The 20,228-nt window shown below is 52.3% G+C and overlaps 5 protein-coding genes across 5 annotated transcripts; 2 read left to right on the forward strand and 3 right to left on the reverse strand.

Moving 5' to 3' along the window:
• Positions 1-3,330: 3,330 nt before the first annotated feature.
• Positions 3,331-3,645, reverse strand: LOC138731039 (feather keratin 1-like). The gene has a single exon (XM_069876731.1). The coding sequence runs from the start codon at positions 3,643-3,645 to the stop codon at positions 3,331-3,333; it is 315 nt and encodes a 104-aa protein (XP_069732832.1).
• A 2,414-nt stretch (positions 3,646-6,059) lies between these two features.
• LOC138731321 (feather keratin 1-like) lies at positions 6,060-6,511 on the forward strand. Its single transcript, XM_069877175.1, has one exon. The coding sequence runs from the start codon at positions 6,078-6,080 to the stop codon at positions 6,390-6,392; it is 315 nt and encodes a 104-aa protein (XP_069733276.1). The 5' UTR covers positions 6,060-6,077; the 3' UTR covers positions 6,393-6,511.
• Positions 6,512-9,435: 2,924 nt separating this feature from the next.
• LOC138731040 (feather keratin 1-like) lies at positions 9,436-9,750 on the reverse strand. Its single transcript, XM_069876732.1, has one exon. It carries the CDS (start codon positions 9,748-9,750, stop codon positions 9,436-9,438), a length of 315 nt encoding a protein of 104 aa, XP_069732833.1.
• A 7,014-nt stretch (positions 9,751-16,764) lies between these two features.
• On the reverse strand, positions 16,765-18,733 carry LOC138731041 (feather beta keratin-like). Its single transcript, XM_069876733.1, has 2 exons — positions 18,707-18,733; positions 16,765-17,100 (listed from the first exon to the last, which is right to left on the reverse strand). Exons 1-2 carry the CDS (start codon positions 18,731-18,733, stop codon positions 16,765-16,767), a joined length of 363 nt encoding a protein of 120 aa, XP_069732834.1.
• LOC138731324 (feather keratin B-4-like) lies at positions 18,728-19,443 on the forward strand. The gene is made up of 2 exons (XM_069877178.1): positions 18,728-18,748; positions 19,117-19,443. Exon 2 carries the CDS (start codon positions 19,138-19,140, stop codon positions 19,441-19,443), a length of 306 nt encoding a protein of 101 aa, XP_069733279.1. The 5' UTR covers positions 18,728-18,748; positions 19,117-19,137.
• The last annotated feature ends 785 nt before the right edge of the window (positions 19,444-20,228 follow it).

Genomic DNA, 20,228 nt, shown 5'->3' on the forward strand with positions numbered 1-20,228 from the left:
CCTCCTCCTCTTCTTCCTCTCAGGATTTCTCAGTGCACTTCCAATACTTTGTCCCACAATGGGTCAAGAGATTGCTTGTCATGACAGAGGGAAGGAGGCAAAAAATGTGGCACAGAGATTGGAGAGGGCTTGGCTGAAGCGAGCAATGGGCTTGGAGACGCTTTTCCCAGGGTTGGTACTTTTTGTTGGGGAACTTCTGGGTGAAGGGAACGAGAAGATATGTGTCTCCCTACAACAACTAATGCTCTCCTCTCCAGCTTCACCTGTCTTGGCTCTGGCAGGATCAGCGTACAGACTGCTCTTCACCCACAACATATGTCCATTTTCCCCTGTTTCTCTTCCAGGTTCACCTCCAGCCCCAAGCCATGTCCTGCTACAACCCGTGCCTGCCCTGCCAGCCCTGCGGCCCGACCCCGCTGGCCAACAGCTGCAATGAGCCCTGTAACCTGCAGTGCCAGGACTCCAGGGTTGTCATCCAGCCCTCCCCAGTGGTGGTGACCCTGCCCGGACCCATCCTCACCTCCTTCCCACAGAACACCGCCGTGGGATCCTCCACCTCTGCTGCTGTTGGCAGCATCCTCAGTGAAGCAGGAGTGCCCATCAACTCCGGGGGCTTTGGCCTCTCTGGCTTGTCTGGCTTTGGTGGCCGCAACTGTGGCAGGAGATGCTTCCCCTGCTAAAGCTGCTGCCCACGGCCCTGGGGAAGTTCCCCATGGACTCCCAAGATGGTCCCACACGAGGGACAGTGCATGGGCTTGTTGCTTTGAGAGGCACTGAGGGACCCCAGCACCGCTTGCAAAAGGATGGGGCCAGTCTTGGCTCTCACACAGCACGGCCCATGCCTGCCTTTCCCCTCTGCCACTCTCTTCTTTCCCTCCCATGTCCTAGTTCTCTTCTTTCTTATGGGATTTTAGCCCCACAGAGCCAGTGTGAGAGGACCTGCTGGCCCTGTTCCCTCTGGGGAGACAGCAGATGGACACCTGGTGGCATCTCTGCCCCAAAGCCATGAGGCTGTCTCCTCTTTTCCCCTGGTTCTCCCTGCACAGGGATCACAACTCAGACGGAACTTGTTTCCCCCTTTTTAGTCATTAAAATTCTGATGCATCCCAGACGGCACTCCAGTCTCCTGTTTTTCTTTGCAGATTTTCTGCCAACACGTCCAGGGAGGGTGATGTTTCTTGGGGTTGTTCTGGGAGGGGGTTGTTGGCCATGGCTGTGCAGTTGCTGTGAACACATGCTTGCTTTGAGTGTATGTATCCATGCATTAGGCGGGTCACACTTATCCTTCTAAGTTCTCTGCATTTCTGGTCTGGACAGAATGTTCTGACCCTTTTAAATGAACAGAGCTCACACATACATGATTTTAGGTGTCTCTTCACAACATTGTCTTCTCAAAGCTCAGCACATTTCAGCCTTTCTTCCCCAGCCAAGTGCTCAAGACCCTTCACTTTCCTGGACTCTAGCCTCTAATCACCCAAACTCAGTCAAGGTTATTCTTCCACTACAGCCCAGAACTCATGCTTTGTTCTTGATGCTCTCAGGAAACCACTGAGCACAGTGAGATCCTCATTCCCATCAGTCTCCTGGCCACGCTCTTCTCATCTTGTGTAGGCTGTTGATGTGTCCAGGAGCAGAGCTGGCAGTCACAGATCTCTGGGTGGGGTTCCTGCAAAATCACTTTTCCCTGGCCCTGCTTTTGGGCTGCTGCTTGTCAGAGGCTGAAGGATGTGTGGGGAGACAGGGCTGGCTGCTCCCAAGACAGCTGCTGGTGGGAGCTGGGGGTGGGAAAGTGTCACCTCACCTAGCTGGGTTCTGCAGCAGGTCAGCAGCTCTCCTTTATGGGCTGCTGTTGGTCTCCACACTGCTCTGGAGAGGCCCCGGCCAGTATTTGGAGACACTCAGCCTGCACCTGCTGCGTTTCTGGCCCTGAGTATCTCCCTGCCTTCCAAAACATTGTGGTAAATTTACCAGCATGCAGCACTCACCATCCGGTGTCACCTTGATCCTGTGTCCCAGTGTGGTGGAGGGAAGTGCTTAAGGGCAAGACTGAAAATTATCTTTGGGTGAAGACTGGGACAGGAAAGGGACAAAAACCCAAGAAGTGAAAAGCAAGAGGTAGAATCAACAGCTCCTGTTTGAAGACGACACTGGCCATTACTGGTGTCATTCCAGGGTCCGTAATTGGATCAGTATTGTCCAACACCTTCATCAAGGACAGAGAGAGAGGGATTGAGCACACCCTCAGCGAGTCTGTGTATGACACCAAGCTGAGGGTACAGCTGATACGTGTGAGAGGAGGGATGCAATCCAGGCAGGAATGACAAATGGTACCCTGTTCAACTCAGCAGCTTATACTAAGCCCAGTGTAACTACCGGAAAGCCAACAATAAACTGGGCTGCATCGAAATAGCGTGGCCAGCAGGTCGAGAGAGGCAACTTTCTACTTGTAGTGCAACTTTGAGAGACTCCCCTGGAGCTCATTGTCCAATCCAAGCACAAGAAAGAGTTGGGGCTCTTAGAGCAGGTCCCAGGAAGGACAGATGAATCATCCAGCCTACAAAGAATTGGAAAGGAGTTGGGGGGGGCATTATTCAGCCTAGACAAAGGAAAGCTCAAGGGAGACCTCATCGCAGCCTGGACAGAGCTGGTAAGAAAGACCAGGAGGGACTTATTATCATAGTGTGTAGCAATGGGAGAAAGAGCAATAGTTTTGGACCACAAATGCGATCCAGTAACAGCCTTCCCTGCACATGGTAAAAGGGTTGGACTAGAGGACCTTTGAAAGGCTCTTGAAATCCACCCCACTCTATGATTCGATGACAAAGTGGTTCTACATTATGGCAGCCACTGCCCTACATTCCCCACTTCGACAATATAATTCACAGGATGGGTTCTCCGGCCTCTCCTGGGAAGGCAGTGCCTATGTCCTATCAGTACCACATTCCCACCTGGAGACGTGCATTGCTGTGTTGACATTTGCAAGGAGGAAAACACCAGTGCCAAACAAAGTCAATGGTTGTTGCTGAATGACATGAGGAAATTCCATCACAGCTGAAAAAGCCAGACGATTTCAGGAGTGAGAGGATCACTCAGTGCAAGACTCGGCATAATCTACACAAGCTTGTGTTGACAATCACTGAAAAAACCATCCCCAACAACCCCCTTCCAGAACCATCCCTGAGAGAAATCTCCTTCCCTGGCCATCCTGGGAGAGCACCTGCAGGGGAAAGGATGAGACAGAAGCACAGGCTGGGATGCATCAGAACTTTAATAAGTCAAAGGAGGGAAATGAGGCAGATGTGAGCAGAGACCTCAGTGCAGGCAGCAGCTTTAGCAGGGGAGGCACCTGGTGCCACAGTAGCGGCCACCAAAGCCAGACAAGCCAGAGAGGCCAAAGCCCCTGGAGTTGATGGGCACTCCTGCTTCACTGAGGATGCTGCCAACAGCAGCGGAGGTGGAGGATCCCACGGCGGTGTTCTGTGGGAAGGAGGTGAGGATGGGTCCGGGCAGGGTCACCACCACTGGGGAGGGCTGGATGACAACCCTGGAGTCCTGGCACTGCAGGTTACAGGGCTCATTGCAGCTGTTGGCCAGTGGGGTCGGGCCGCAGGGCTGGCAGGGCAGGCACGGGTTGTAGCAGGACATGGCTTGGGGCTGGAGCTGCACCTGGAGAGAGGGCAGGGAGAAACAGAGCAGTGAGCAGGGGAAAATGGTGAGGCACAGTCTGTCTCTCAGCCATGAGGGAGACAAAAGACAAGCTGGAGAAGGGAGCTTTTGGTTGTGTCAGGAGTCCCACTGGCTTCACATCCCTCTCAGCTCAAAAGAGCCCTGACAACAACGACCAAGCACAGGCAGATCCCAATATACCCACAGCTCAGGACACACCTCAGACCAGCAACAACTCCTTTCCATCCCACTCCTTCTGTCTCCTCCCTCTCACATGATGAACAGCCCAAAACCCAAGCACAGGATGAAAGGGGCAGGAATGTGTTTAGAAATCCAGGGGAGGAAGAGGAGGAAGGGAAGAAGGAGATGACAGGACTGAAAACTCACCTTGTTCCCAAAGAGAAGTTGGTGAGAGAATTGTATGAGAGAGTGAGGAGAAGGACCTGCTTTTATACTGCTCCTGCACCGCCCCAGGCCCACACTCACTGCACACAGGCAGTAATTTTCCTGCAGAGTCACCTCCAAAACAAAACAGCCTCCCTAGTGGTCACAGGTTGTGGTTTGGTGTCCGTCAATGCTGTCATTTCATGTCCTGGTTTCTGAGATGCTTGGTCTGCAATGCAGGCTCCTTTCATGTGCCAGGATAGGAGTCCCAAGAATTTCCCACTCTGAATCATGTCAGTGTGGGCAGAAGATTCCTCCTTCATGTTGGTGGGGTCCCGTGCATGCAGAAAATGTTGGCTTTGGAGCAATGAAGTGTGATTGTTGGAAAATACCTTTGCAGCAAGAGGTCCATGTGAGTGCAGGGAACCTGATGCCAAGCACCCGAGGGAGTTGGTTGTCATCACTACAAGGTCACTGTCAACTCCCTTTGAAAGTGCCCACTTGAGAGCATCTGAGCAAGGAATGTCTCCAGGATGCCCTTCCAGATTGGGTCATGGACAAAAGATGGGAGATGCAGAGCTGACCCTAAAAAGAACAGGTTGGCAAGGATGGAATGAGGTTGGATGCCATGCAGGCAGATGTGCAGTGAAACAGAGCTCAGAAAAGCTGGCACCACCTGAGTCACTTCATGGCCCAAGAGCAAGAATAGTCCAGAATAACACTCAGGGAAGGAAACAGGGACGTAGAGGTTGGGAGGGAATGGACACACAGGCCTCCTCTCCCTGGTGAAAGACATTGGGTTGCAGTGAGGAGCTTTCCTGAATGCTCTGTACAAAGAAAGTAAGGGATGCAGAAAACATCTCCTTGCCATCTGGGACTCATCCTCGGGTCCAATACAGGACCATATCAGAATGGTTGGACTCCATGATACAGTGGGTCCTTTTCAACCTAGTCATTTTATGATTCTATGATTCGATATTCTCCCAGGTACTAAGGCTTCCGTGAACCTCCTTTCCCATACACAAAAAGCCAGCCCAGCCTGGAAAAGAACCCAGCACCACTGGAGACAGAAGGAATCTTCCTGCATTTCCCGACAAGTGAGGATGCCAGGACCCTGCAGTGTCCTGTGCCTGGGGATGCCCAGAAAGTGGATGCAATTAGAAGGATCCAGCATATAAAAGCATCTCTCAGATGACACCAAGGAGGTGATGCACTTGCCTGCCCTGCAGACATGGAGGGAACTGGGACTCATACCAGGAGGGCAAAGTACTGCCTTCAGCAGGCAAGATTCCTCTCCCTCCCCATGGTGAATCACGCTCTCCTTGTGGATTTGCCTTGTGTCAGCCTTTTGGGGTGAGGCCAAGGCAGGAGCAAGTTTTGTCTGCAGCCCCATGTCCCACATAGGGCAGAATCCCCCTCTGGCAAGGACACCTCCATGTCCTACTGATCATCTCAGGAATGCGGAATTAAAGGGAGTCAGTGATGGACACCAAAACCCAACCCGTGAAATCAGGGGTGTTCTTTTGTTTTGGAGGTGACTCTGCAGGAAAATTACTGCCTGCGTGCAGTGAGTGTGGGCCTGGGCCGGTGCAGGAGCAGTATAAAAGCGGGTCCTCCTCCTCACTCTCTCATCCACTCCTCTCACCTCCATCTCTTTCGGAACAAGGTGAGTCTGAAGCCCTGTCCCATCCTCCTCCTCAGGATTTCTAATTTCACTTACAACCCTTTGTCCTATGCTGGGTCATGAGAGAGGGAAGGGGGCATAAAGTCTGTCACGGAGATGGGCTGGGACTTGGCTGTGGCCAGTGATGGACTCGATGGGGCTCTGCCTGGACTGGTCCCTCTTGTTGAGGAACATCTAGGAAAAGTGAAGTTGAAGACATTGGTCTCAATGAAACAACTAAAGCTCTCCTCTCCAGCTCAGCTTCTCATGGCTCTTTCCCGGTGACTTAAAAGGCTGCTCTACCCTCACCCTTCATGCCCTTTTATCCCTGTTTCTCTCCCAGGTGCAGCTCCAGCCCCAAGCCATGTCCTGCTACAACCCGTGCCTGCCCTGCCAGCCCTGCGGCCCGACCCCGCTGGCCAACAGCTGCAATGAGCCCTGTAACCTGCAGTGCCAGGACTCCAGGGTCGTCATCCAGCCCTCCCCAGTGGTGGTGACCCTGCCCGGACCCATCCTCACCTCCTTCCCACAGAACACCGCCGTGGGATCCTCCACCTCCGCTGCTGTTGGCAGCATCCTCAGTGAAGCGGGAGTGCCCATCAACTCCGGGGGCTTTGGCCTCTCTGGCTTGTCTGGCTTTGGTGGCCGCTACTGTGGCACCAGGTGCCTCCCCTGCTAAAGCTGCTGCCCACGGCCCTGGGGAAGGTCCCCATGGACACCATAGATGGTCTTGCACTAGGGACAGAGCATGGGTTTGTTGCTTTGAGAGGAACTGAGCATCTCCAGCCCACCTTGCAGAAGGACAGGGCCATTCTGGGCTTTCACAAAGCAGGACCTATGCCTGCCTTTCCCCTCTGCCACTCTCTCATTTCCCTCCTGTGCCTTGTTCTCTAGCATCCCCTGGGATATGAGCCCCAAAAAGCCAGCGTGAGATGACTTTCTAGCCCTACTCCCTCTGGGGGACAGGCAGTTTGACACCCAGTGGCATCTCTGTCCCACGGCCATGAGGCTGACTCTTCTCTTCCCCTGATTCTCCCTGCACAAGATTGCCATTGAGAGGGAACTTGTTTCCACATTTTTTCTCATTAAAATTCTGATGCATCCCAGACAGTGCTTCTGTCTCCTCTTCTTCTCTGCAGATTTTCTCCCAACATGTCGAGGGAGGGAGATGTTGCCTGTGGTTGATGTGGGAGGGGGTTGTTGGCCATGGCTGTGCAGTTGCTGTGAACATGATTGCTTTAAGTGCATGTATCCATGCATCAGGCAGGTGACCTGTAGCCTTCAAAGTTCTCTGCCATTGTGGGCTAGAAAGAATGTTCTGAGGCTTTTTAAACAACCAGAGCTAATCCATACATGTTTTTAAGTGTCTCTTCAAAACATTGTCTTCTCAAAGCTCAGCACATTTCAGCCTCTCTTCCCCAGCCAAGTGCTCAAGTCCATTCACTTTCCTGGACTCTTGCCTCTAACCACCCAAACTCGGTCAAGGTTTTTCTTCCACTACAGCCCAGAACTCATGCTTTGTTCTTGATGCTTTCAGGAAGACTCTGAGAACACTGGGTCCTTGCTCCCATCAATATCCTGACCTCATTCTTGCACAGGCTGTTGATGGCAGCCCTCAGTGTCCAGGAGCAGAGCTGGCAGTTGCAGTTGTAGCTTGGTTGGGTTCCTGCTAAAGCAGCTTTCTCTGACCCTGCTTTTGGGCTGCTGCCTGTCAGGGGCTGAAGAATGTGTGGGGAGACAGGGCTGGCTGCTCCCAAGACAGCTGCCCCTTGGAGCTCCGTGTGGACACAGGTCATCTCACCCAGCTGGGTCCTGCAACAGGTCAGCAGCTCTCCTTTTTGAGATACAAGGCTCTTGGCAGCCTTTGCAGCTGGTGTCCACACTGCTCTGGAGAGCTCTTGGCCAGCCCTTGCAGACACTCAGACTGCACCCACTGCCACTCATGCCCCGAGTCTCTCCCTGCATCCCAAAACCTGTGTGGTCAATTTACCAGCACGCAGAACTCACAATCCTGTGTCATCTTGATCCTGTGTCCCAGTGTGGTGGAGGGACAAGTTTAAAGGCAAGACTGAACAATACCTTTGGGTGGAGATTGGGGAAGGGAAGAGAAAAAAGACAAAGAAGCAAGAGTTGCAAAGCAATTCCCCGCCCCCTCACATGAGCAGGGCCATATCCAGCCAGTATCCAAAGAGCACCTACTTTGGAAAGACCACACACAGTTCATTGATGAACATGATGTCCTGTGATGTGGGATAGACCTCGGATAGATCTAGGAAGGCTGTCCTTCTTGTGGCCCTCCCAGGTGCTTGCCCATCCCTGGCCTCCACAGAGGGGGATGCACAGTGGACAGAGAGGTGGACTTGTCACAGCTGAGATGCTTCAACAGAATCTCCAGAGAAGAAGCTGGGCCAAATGGTCAGAGATTCTGAGAATTCATGGTTACTTCGCTCTCCTTTAAGTGACAGGTACTGTCGGACACTTTGATGGCATTGAAAAAGGCAGAATCAACAGCTCAAGGCTGAAGAGGAAACTGGCAATAAGTGGTGCGCTTCCAGGGCCCATATTTGGGCCAGTATTGTCCAACAGCTTCATCAGGAACACAGAGAGAGGGATTGAGCACACCCTCAGCGAGTCTGTGTATGACACCAACCTGAGGGTACAGCTGATATGCCTGAGAGGAGGGATGCAATCCAGGCAGGAATGAGAAATGGTCCCATGTTCGACTCCACAACTTCAACCAAGGCCAGTGTAACAACCAGAAAGCCAACCATAAACTGGGCTGCATTGAAATAGTGTGGCCAGCAGGTCAAGAGAGGCAATTCTCTACTTATAGTGTAACTTTGAGAGACACCCTGGAGCTCATTGTCCAGTCCTAATACAAGGAAGAGTTGGGCCTCTTACAGCAGGTCCAGGGAAGGACAGAGGAATCATCCATCCTACAAAGTGCACGAAAGGAATGGGCGTCTTTCAGCCTCGTGTAAGGAAAATTCAAGGGAGATTTCATTGGAGTCTGGCCAGAGCCGGTAAGAAAGACTGGGAGGGACTTTATATCCATGCCCATAGCAATGGCACAAGAAGCAACTGTTTTGGACCACAAATGCTAGAAATGTTTAGGACATAAGGAAGACATTTATGTTGATGTAGGTGGTCAGACACTGGAAAATTTTTCCAGGAGAATGAAAGGATGGCCCATCTATGTAAATCTTCATGGGCAGGTGTGATGGAACATTCTATAACATGATCCTGTACAAGGTCTTCTTGCCCAGGGCCAGAGAGTTGGAGCAGAGTATTTTTGAAAGTCTCTTGCAATCTACCTCACTCCATTATTCAATGACAACATGGTTCTACACTGAGGCAGCCACTGCATCGCTGTTTTGCTCCCTTGGACAACGCTATAGTCAGGATGGGTTCTTGCAGAATGACATCAGGAAATTCCATTCCAGCTGAAAAAGGCAGACAATTTCAGGAGTGAGAGGATCACTCAGTGCAAGACTCGGCATAATCTACACAAGCTTCTGTTGACAATCACTGACAAAACAAACCAAAACAAAGCCCTCCCAGAACCATCCCAGAGTGACATCTCCTTCCCTGGCCATCCTGGGAGAGAATCTGCAGGGGAAAGGATGAGACAGAAGCACAGGCTGGGATGCATCAGAACTTTAATGAGTCAAAGGAGGGAAATGAGGCCGATGAGAGCAGAGAGCCCAGTGCAGGCAGCAGCTTTAGCAGGGGAGGCACCTGGTGCCACAGTAGCGGCCACCAAAACCAGACAAGCCAGAGAGGCCAAAGCCCCCGGAGTTGATGGGCACTCCCGCTTCACTGAGGATGCTGCCAACAGCAGCGGAGGTGGAGGATCCCACGGCGGTGTTCTGTGGGAAGGAGGTGAGGATGGGTCCGGGCAGGGTCACCACCACTGGGGAGGGCTGGATGACAACCCTGGAGTCCTGGCACTGCAGGTTACAGGGCTCATTGCAGCTGTTGGCCAGCGGGGTCGGGCCGCAGGGCTGGCAGGGCAGGCACGGGTTGTAGCAGGACATGGCTTGGGGCTGGAGCTGCACCTGGAGAGAGGAAAGGGAGAAACAGAGCAGTGAGCAGGCAAAATGGGCGAGGAACAGAATCTCTCTCATCCATGAGGAAGACAAAAGATGAGCTGGAGAAGAAAGCTGGAAGTTTTGTCAGGAGTCCCACTGGATTCACATCCCCTTTATCTCAAAAGAGCCCTGACAACCGGACCAAACCCCAGACAGATCGAAAATCACTCACAGCTCAGGAGACCAGTAACCTCAGACCAGTTACAAGCCCTCTCCATCCTACACTTTCTACCTCCTCCCTCTCCCATGACAAACAGCACCAAACTCAAGCACAGGACAAAAGGGGCAGGAATGTGTTTAGAAATCCGTGGGAGGAAGAGGAGGAAGAAGAAGAGAAGAAGGAGGTGACAGGGCTTAAAACTCACCTTGTTCCCAAAGAGAAGTTGGCGAGAGAATTGTATGAGAGAGTGAGGAGAAGGACCTGCTTTTATACTGCTCCTGCACCACCCCAGGCTCACACTCACTGCACGCAGGCAGTAATTTCCCGGTAGACTCACCTCCAAAACAAAACAGCCTCCCTAGTGGCCATGGGTCATGGTTTGGTGTCCGTCAATGCTGTCATTTCATGTCCTGGTTTCTGAGATGCTTGGTCTGCAATGCAGGCTCCTTTCATGTGCCGGGATGAGAGTCCCAAGAATTTCCCACTCTGAATCATGTCAGTGTGGGCAGAAGATTCCTCCTTCATGTTGGTGGGGTCCCGTGCATGCAGAAAATGTTGGCTTTGTGGCAATGAAGTGTGATTGTTTGAAAATACCTTTGCAGCAAGAGGTCCATGTGAGTGCAGGGAACCTGATGCCAAGCACCCGAGGGAGTTGGTTGTCATCACTACAAGGTTGCTGTCAACTCCCTTTGAAAGTGCCCACAGTCATTGAGAGCACCTGAGCAAGGAATGTCTCCAGGACACCCTTCCAGCCTCAAGGATCCAGTGATTGGGTCATGGGCAAAAGATGGGAGATGCACAGCTGACCCTAAAAAGAACAGGTTGGCAAGGCTGGAATGAGGTTGGACGCCATGCAGGCAGATGCGCAGCGAAACAGAGCTCAGAAAAGCTGGCACCACCTGAGTCACTTCATGGCCCAAGAGCAAGAAGGGTCCAGAACAATAGTCAGGGAAACAAACAGGGACGTAGAAGGATGGAGGGAATGGACACGCAGGCCTCCTCTCCCTGGTGAAAGAGGCTGGGTTGCAGTGAGGAGCTTTCCTGAATGCTCTGTACAAAGAAAGTAAGGGATGCAGAAAACATCTCCCTGCCATCTGGGACACATCCTCAGGTCCCATGCAGGACCATCTTCTCCCAGGCAGTAAGGGTTGAGCCCACCTCCCTTCCCATACACAAAAAGCCTGCCCAGCCTGGAAAAGAACCCAGCACCACTGGAGATGGAAGGAATCTTCCTGCATTTCCCGACAAGTGAGGATGCCAGGATCTTGCAGTATCCTGTGCCTGATGACGCTCAGGAATTAATATATTATATATATATAATTAGGAGAACCCAGATTACAAAAGCAGCTCTCAGATGACATCAAGGAGGTGATGCACTTGCCTGCCCTGCAGACATGGAGGGAATTGGGACTCATCTCACGAGTGCAAAGCAGTGTGTACAGTAGGCAAGATTCCTGGGACAGACCCTCCCTACAAATTGTGAATCACACTCTCCTTTTGGATTTGCCTTGTGTCAGCCAAGGGGTGAGGCCAAGCCAGGAGCAAGTGTTGTCTGCAGTACCATGTCCCACATGGGGCTGAATCCCCCTCTGGCAAGGGCACCTCCATGTCCTACTGATCATCTCAGGAATGTGGAATTAAAGGGAGTCAGTGATAGACACAAAACCCCAACATGTGCCATTAGGGAGGACTTTTCGTTTTGGAGATGACTCTGCTGGAAAATTATTGCCTGCGTGCAGTGAGTGTGGGCCTGGGGCGGTGATGGAGCAGTATAAAAGCAGGTCCTTCTCCTCACTCTCTCATTCACTTCTCTCACTTCCATCTCCTTTGGAACAAGGTGAGTCTGAAGCCCTGTCCCATCCTCCTCCTCCTCTTCTTCCTCAGGATTTCACAGAGCACTTCCAACCCTTTGTCCTATGAGAGAGGGTAATGCCACAAACTCTGGCATGGAGATGGACTGAGACTTGGCTGCAACCAGTGGTGGATTTCACGGGGCTCTAACTGGACTTGGTCCCTCTTGTTGGGGAACTTCTGGGTAAAGAGAAGGAGAAGACATTGGTCTCCCTAACACAACTAAAGCTTTTCTCTCCAGATTGGCCTCTCGTGGCTCATTCCCATTGGCTTCACAGTCTGCTCTTCGCTCACTCATCATGCTCTTTTTCCCCTGTTCCTCTCCAGGTACAGTTCCAGCCCCAAGCCATGTCCTGCTACAACCCGTGCCTGCCCTGCCAGCCCTGCGGCCCGACCCCGCTGGCCAACAGCTGCAATGAGCCCTGTAACCTGCAGTGCCAGGACTCCAGGGTTGTCATCCAGCCCTCCCCGGTGGTGGTGACCCTGCCTGGACCCATCCTCACCTCCTTCCCACAGAACACCGCCGTGGGATCCTCCACCTCCACTGCTGTTGGCAGCATCCTCAGTGAAGCGGGAGTGCCCATCAACTCCGGGGGCTTTGGCCTCTCTGGCTTGTCTGGCTTTGGTGACCGCTACTGTGGCAGGAGATGCTTCCCCTGCTAAAGCTGCTGCCCATGGCCCTGGGGAAGGTCCCCATGGACTCCCAAGATGGTCCCACACTAGGGACAGAGCATGGGCTTGTTGCTTTGAGAGGCGCTGAGCAACCCCAACACTCCTTTCAAAAGGACGGGGCCAGCCTGAGCACTCCAAAGCATGGCCCATGCCTGCCTTTCGCCTCGGCCACTCTCTTCTTTCCATCCCATGTCCTTTTCCTCTTGTGTCCCTGGGGCTGTAAGCCCCACAAAGCCAGTGTGAGAAGACGTGCTGGCCCTGTTCCCTCTAGGGGGGTAGGTAGTTGAGCACGTGATGGCATCTCTGTCCCACAGCATTGAGGGTGTCTCCCCTTTTACCCTGGTTCTCCCTACAAAGGGATCACCACCAAGAGGGAAATTGTTTCCTCCTTGTTACTCATTAAAATTCTGATGCATCCCAGATGGTGCTTCTGTCCCCTCTTCTTCTCTGCAGACTTTCTCCCAACATGTCGAGGGAGGGAGATGTTGCTTGGGGTTGTTCTGGGAGGGGTTTGGTGGCCATGGTTGTGCAGTTGCCATGAACACGTTTGCTTTGAGTGTACATATCAACACATCAGGCGGATGATGCTTAGCCTTCTGAATTCTCTTCATATGGGGGCTAGATTCAGTGGGCTAGACTGAATGTTCTGAGGCCAGAGCTCATCCATACGTGATTTTAGGTGTCTCTTCAAAATATTGTCTTCTCAAAGCTCAGCAGATTTTAACCTCTCCTCCTCAGCCAATTGCTCAAGACCCTTCACTTTCCTGGACTCTAGCCTCTAAGCACCCCCAACAAGGTCAAGGTTGTTCTACCACTACAACCCAGAACTCATGCTTTGTTCTTGATGCTCTCAGGAAACCACTGAGCACAGTCAAATCACCGCTCCCATCGATCTCCTGGCTACACTTTTCTCAGCTAACCAAAGCTCTTTATGAGAGTCTGCATTGTCCAGGAGCAGAGGTGGCATGCACAGCTCCCTCGGTGTGGTTCCTGCTCAAGCATCTTTCTCTGACCCTGCTTTTGGGCTGCTGCCTGTCAGGGGTTGAAGGATGTGTGGGGAGACAGGGCTGGCTGCTCCCAAGACAGCTGCCCCTTGGAGCTCAGGATGGACACATGTCATCTCACCCAGCTGGGTCCTGCAGCAGGTCAGCAGCTCTCCTTTTTGGTCTGCAAAGCTCCTGGCAGCCTTTGCTGCTGGTGTCCGCACTGCTCCGGTGAACTCCTGGCCAGCCCTTGTAGACACTCAGTCTGCACCCACTGCCATTCGTGCCCCGAATCACTTCCTGCCTTCCAAAACCTGTTGTAGTCAATTTACCAACATGCAGCACTCACTATCCTGTGTCATCTTGATCCTGTGTCCCAGTGTGTTGGAGGGACAAGTTTAAAGGCAAGACTGAAAAATATCTTTGAGTGGAGACTGGGACAGGGAAGGGACAATAGACAAAGAAGCAAGAGTTGCAAAGCAATTCACCTTCCCTGCACGTCAGCAGAGCCATGCCCAGCCAGTCTCCAAAGAGCAGATACTCTGGAAAGACCACTCACATTTCATTTCTGAACATGATATTCTGTGACATGAGATAGACCTTGGATAGATCTAGGAAGGCTGTCCTTCTTGTGGCCCCTCCCAGGTGCTTGCCCATCACTGACCTCCACAGAGGGGGATGCACAGTGGACAGAGAGGTGGACTTGTCACAGCTGAGATGTTTCAACAGAATCTCCTGAGAAGAAGCTGGGCCCAATGGTCAGGGGCTCTGAGAATTCATGGTTACCTCGCTGTCCTTTAAGTGACAGGTATCCTTGGACACTTCGGTGGCATTGAAAGAGGTGCAGTCAACAGCTCAAGGTAGAAGAGGAAACTGGCCATTAGTGGTGTCATTCCAGGGTCCATACTTGGACCAGTATTGTCCAACAGCTTCATCAGGAACACAGAGAGAGGGATTGAGCACACCCTCAGCGAGTCTGCGCATGACACCAAGCTGAGGGTACAGCTGATACGCCTGAGAGGAGGGATGCAATCCAGGCAGGAATGAGAAATGGTCCCATGTTCAATTCCGCAACTTCAAGCAAGCCCAGTGTAACAGCCAGAAAGCCAACCATAAACTGGGCTGCATTGAAATAGCGTGGCCAGCAGGTCGAGAGAGGCAATTCTCTACTTATAGTGTAACTTCGAGAGACTCCCTGGAGCTCATGGTCCAGTCCTAATACAAGAAAGACTTGGGCCACTTAGAGCAGGTCCAGAGAAGGATGGAGGAATCATCCATCCTACAAAGTACGGGAAGGCAATGGGCATCTTTCAGCCTAGAGAAAGGAAAACTCAAGGGAGACCTCATTGGAGTCTGGACAGAGCTGGTAAGAAAGACCGTGAGGGAATTTTTGTCAGGGCCCACAGAAGTGGGACAATGAAAAACAGTTTTGGACCACAAAAGGGTAGATGTATATAGGACATAAGGAAGATATTAATGATGATGAAGGTGGTCAGACACTGGAAATGTTTTCCTGGAGAATGAAAGGATGGCCCATCTATGTAAATCTTCATGAGTAGGTGTGATGGAACTTTCTGTAATATGATCCAGTAAGAGCTCTTCCTGCCCAGGGCCAGAGAGTTGGAACAGAAGGTCTTTGGAAGTCTCTTGCAATCCACCTCACTCCGTGATTCAATGACAACGTGGTTCCACCCTAAGGTAGCCGCTGCCCTGTGTTCCTTCCCTGGACAACGCTACAGTCAGGACGGGTTCTCGCTGAATGACATCAGGAAATTCCATCCCAACTGAAAAAGCCAGACAATTTCAGGAGTAAGAAGATCACTCAGTGCAAGACTCAGCTAGCTTGTGTTGACAATCACTGCTGCTCACTGCAAGAGGTGCAAAGCAATTCACCTCCCCTTCACATCAGCAGAGCCATGCCCAGCCACTCTCCACAGAGCATCTACTTTGGAAAGATCACCCACTGTTCATTGCTGAACGTGATGTTTTATAGCACAGAATAGACCTGGGATATATTCAGGTACACTGTCCTGCTTGTGTCCCCTCCCAGGTGCTTGCCCATCCTTTCCCTCCACAGTGGGGAGAGGTGGACTTGTCACAGCCCAGACGCGTCAACAGCAACTCCTGAGAAAAAGCTGGGCCCAACGGTCAGAGGTTCTAACAATTCATGGTTGCCTCACTCTCCTTTAAGTGACAGGAATCCTTGAACACTTCGGAAGTACTGAAAAATGGTACAGTCAACAGCTCAAGGTTGGAGGGTACAGCTGATACGCCTGAGAGGAGGGATGCAATCCAGGCAGGAATGAGAAATGGTCCACGTTCGACTCCACAGCTTCAACCAAGCCCAGTGTAACAGCCAGAAAATCAACCATAAAATGGGTTGCATCAAAACAGCATGGCCAGCAGGTCGAGAGAGGCAATTCTCTACTTACAGTGTAACTTCGAGAGACCCCTTGTCCAGTTCAAGCAGAAGAAAGACTTGGGCCTCTTAGAGCAGGTCCAAGGAATGACGGATTAATCATCCACCCTACAAAGTATGGGAAGGGAATGGCATCTTTCAACCTACAGAAAGGAAAGCTCAGAGGAGACCTCATTGCAGCCTGGACAGAGCTGGTAAGAAAGATCGGGAGGGCTTTTTATAAAGGCCTGTAGAGATGGGACAAAAAGCAACAGTTTTGGACCACAAATGTGATCCAATGACATCTTTCCCTGCACATGGCAAGACACCTGGACCAGACGACCTTTGAAAGGCTCTTGAAATCCATCCTACTCTATGATTCAATGGCAACGGGATTCTGCACAATGACAGACACTGTAGTGCCTTCTCCCTTCGACAATATTCATGACAGGACGGGTTCTCCGGCCTCTCCTGGAAAGGCAGTGGCAAAGTCCTATCAGTACCACATTCCCTCCTGTTAACTTGAATCGCTCTGTTGAGTTTTGCAAGGAGGAAAAAAGCAGTGCCCAAAAAAGCCAATGGTTGTTTCTGAATAACATGAGGAAATTCCATCAGAGCTGAAAAAGCCAGACAATTTCAGGAGTGAGAGGATCACTCAGTGCAAGACTCGGCATAATCTACACAAGCTTGTGTTGACAATCACAGACAAAACCATCCCCAACAACCTCCTCCCAGAACCATCCCTGAGAGACATCTCCTTCCCTGGCCATCCTGGGAGAGCAACTCCAGGGGAAAGGATGAGACAGAAGCACAGGCTGGGATGCATCAGAACTTTAATAAGTCAAAGGAGGGAAATGAGGCCGATGCAAGCAGAGACCTCAGCGCAGGCAGCAGCTTTAGCAGGGGAGGCACCTGGTGCCACAGTAGCGGCCACCAAAGCCAGACAAGCCAGACAAGCCAAAGCCCCCGGAGTTGATGGGCACTCCTGCTTCACTGAGGATGCTGCCAACAGCAGCGGAGGTGGAGGATCCCACGGCGGTGTTCTGTGGGAAGGAGGTGAGGATGGGTCCGGGCAGGGTCACCACCACCGGGGAGGGCTGGATGAAGACCCTGGAGTCCTGGCACTGCAGGTTACAGGGCTCATTGCAGCTGTTGGCCAGCGGGGTCGGGCCGCAGGGCTGGCAGGGCAGGCACGTGTTGTAGCAGGACATGGCTTGGGGCTGGAGCTGCACCTGGAGAGAGGAAAGGGAGAAACAGAGCAGTGAGCAAGGGAAATGAGTGAGGAGCAGCCTCACTCTCTAAACCATGAGGGAGACAAAAGATGAGCTGGAGAAGAAAGCTGGAAGTTGTGTTGGGAGTCCTACTGGCTTCAAAATCCCTTCAGCTCAAAAGAGCCCTGACAACAAGGACCAAGCGCAGGCAGAACGAAAATCACCCACAGCTCAGGAGACACCTCAGACCGACCACAACACCTCTCCATCCCACACGTTCTGCACCCTCCCTCTCCCATGACAAGCAGCCCCAAAACCAAGCACAGGATGAAAGGGGCAGGAATGTGTTTAGAAATCCAGTGTAGGAACAGGAGGAAGAGAAGATGACAGGGCTTCAGACTCACCTTGTTCCAGAGGAGATGGAGGTCAGAGAAGTGAATGAGAGAGTGAGGAGAAGGACCTGCTTTTATACTGCTCCTGCACCACCCCAGGCCCACACTCACTGCACGCAGGCAGTAATTTTCCTGCAGAGTCACCTCCAAAACAAAACAGCCTCCCTAGTGGTCACGGGTCGTAGTTTGGTATCCGTCAATGCTGTCATTTCATTTCCTGGTTTCTGAGATGCTTGGTCTGCAATGCAGGCTCCTTTCATGTGCCCAGATGAGAGTAGGATGCCATGCAGGCAGATGTGCAGTGAAACAGAGCTCAGAAAAGCTGGCACCACCTGAGGCACTTCATGGCCCAAGAGCAAGAAGGGTCCAGAACAACACTCAGAGAAACAAACAGGGATGTAGAAGGTGGGAGGAAATGGACACACAGGCCTCCTCTCCCAGGTGAAAGACATTGGGTTGCAGTGAGGAGGTCTCCTGAATGCTCTGTGCAAATAGAGGTATGCAGAAAACATCTCCCTGCCATCTGGGACTCATCCTCAGGTCCCATGCAGGACCATCTTCTCCCAGGCACTAAGGGCTGAGCCCACCTCCCTTCCCATACAGAAAAAGCCTGCCCAGCCTGGAAAAGAACCCAGCACCACTGGAGATAGAAGGAATCTTCCTGAATTTCCCAACAAGTGAGGATGCCAGGACCCTGCAGTGTCCTGTGCCTGGGATGCTAAGAAAGTAGATGTAATTAGAAGGACCCAGACCAGAAAGCAGCTCGCAGATGACACCAAGGAGGTGATGCACTTGCCTGCCCTGCAGACATGGAGGGAATTGGGACTCATCCCAGGAGGGAACTGGGACTCATCCCAGGAGGGCAAAGTAGTGCCTTCAGCAGGCAAGATTCCTGGGAGAGACTCTCTCTACCCGTGGTGAATCACGCTTTCCTTTTGGTTTTGCCTTGTGTCAGCCTTTTGGGGTGAGGCCAAGCCAGGAGCAAGTGTTGTCTGCAGTACCATGTCCCACATAGGGATGAATTCCCCTCCGGCAGAGGCACCTCCATGTCCTACTGATCATCTCAGGAATGCGGAATTCAAGGGAGTCAGTGATGGACACCACAACACGACCTGCACCACCAGGGAGGCTGTTTTGTTTTGGAGGTGACTCTGCAGGAAAATTACTACCTGCGTGCAGTGAGTGTGGGCCTGGGGCGGTGATGGAGCAGTATAAAAGCAGGTCCTTCTCCTCACTCTCTCATTCACTCCTCTCGCCTCCATCTCCTTGGGAACAAGGTGAGTCTGAAGCCCTGTCCCAGCCTACTCCTCTTCTTCCTTCTCACGACTTCTCAGTGCACTTCCACCCCTTTGACCTACGCTGGGTCAAGGCACTGCTCATCACGAGAGAGGGAAAGGGGCGTAAAGTCTGGCATGGAGATGGGCTGGGACTTGCCTGCAGTGAGTGATGGACTTGACGGGGCTCTGCCTGAGCTTGGTCTCTTTTGGTGGGGAACTTCTGGGTAAAGAGAAGGAGAAGATATTCGTATCCATATAACAACTAAAGCTTTCCTCTCCAGCTTGGCCTCTCATGGCTCATTCCCGGTGGCATTAAAGGCTGCTCTTTGCTCACCTGTAATGCTCTTTTTCCCCTGTTTCTCTCCCAGGTGCAGCTCCAGCCCCGAGCCATGTCCTGCTACAACCCGTGCCTGCCCTGCCAGCCCTGCGGTCCGACCCCGCTGGCCAACAGCTGCAATGAGCCCTGTAACCTGCAGTGCCAGGACTCCAGGGTTGTCATCCAGCCCTCCCCTGTGGTGGTGACCCTGCCTGGACCCATCCTCACCTCTTTCCCACAGAACACCGCCGTGGGATCCTCCACCTCTGCTGCTGTTGGCAGCATCCTCAGTGAAGCGGGAGTGCCCATCAACTCTGGGGGATTCGGCCTCTCTGGCTTTGGTGGCCGCTACTGTGGCACCAGGTGCCTCCCCTGCTAAAGCTGCTGCCTGCACTGAGGTCTCTGCTCTCATCAGCCTCGTTTCCCTCCTTTGACTCATTAAAGCTCCGCTGCATCCCAGCCTGCACTTCTGTCTCATCCCTTCCCCTGGAGGTCCCCATGGACTCCATAGATCATCTTGCACTACGGATAGAGCAGGGGTTTTTTGCTTTGAGAGGCGATGACTAACTCCAACACCCCTTTCAAAAGGACGGGACCAGCCTGGGCTCTCACAAAGCACGCCCCATGCCTCTCTTTCCCCTCTGCCACTCTCTTCTTTCTCTCCCGTGCCCTTTTTCTCTTGTGTCCCAGGGGCTGTGAGCCCCACAAACCCAATGTGAGAGGACCTGATGGCCCTGCTCCCTCTGCGGGGCAGGCAGTTGGACACTTGGTGCCATCCCTGTCCCACATACATGAGGATAAATCTCTTCTCATCCCCTGGTTCTCCCTGCACAGGGATCACAACTCAGAGGGAACCTGTTTCCCCCTTTTCAATCATTAAAATTCTGATGCATCCCAGACGGCACTTCAGTCTCCTCTTTTTCTCTGCAGATTTCCTGCCAACACGTCCAGGGAGGGTGATGTTTCTTGGGGTTGTTCTGGGAGGGGGTTGTTGGCTGTGGATGTACAGTGGCTATGAACAAATGCTTCCTTTTAGTGTACGTATCCCTGCATCAGACGGATAACCCTTAGCCTTCTAAGTTCTCTGCCTTTGTGGGCGAGACAGAATGCTCTGAGCCTTTTAAATGGCCAAAGATACTCCCTCCGTGATTTTAGGTGTCTCTT

Source organism: Phaenicophaeus curvirostris, chromosome 26, assembly GCF_032191515.1.
Source record: "Phaenicophaeus curvirostris isolate KB17595 chromosome 26, BPBGC_Pcur_1.0, whole genome shotgun sequence".
NCBI lineage: Eukaryota > Metazoa > Chordata > Aves > Cuculiformes > Cuculidae > Phaenicophaeus > Phaenicophaeus curvirostris.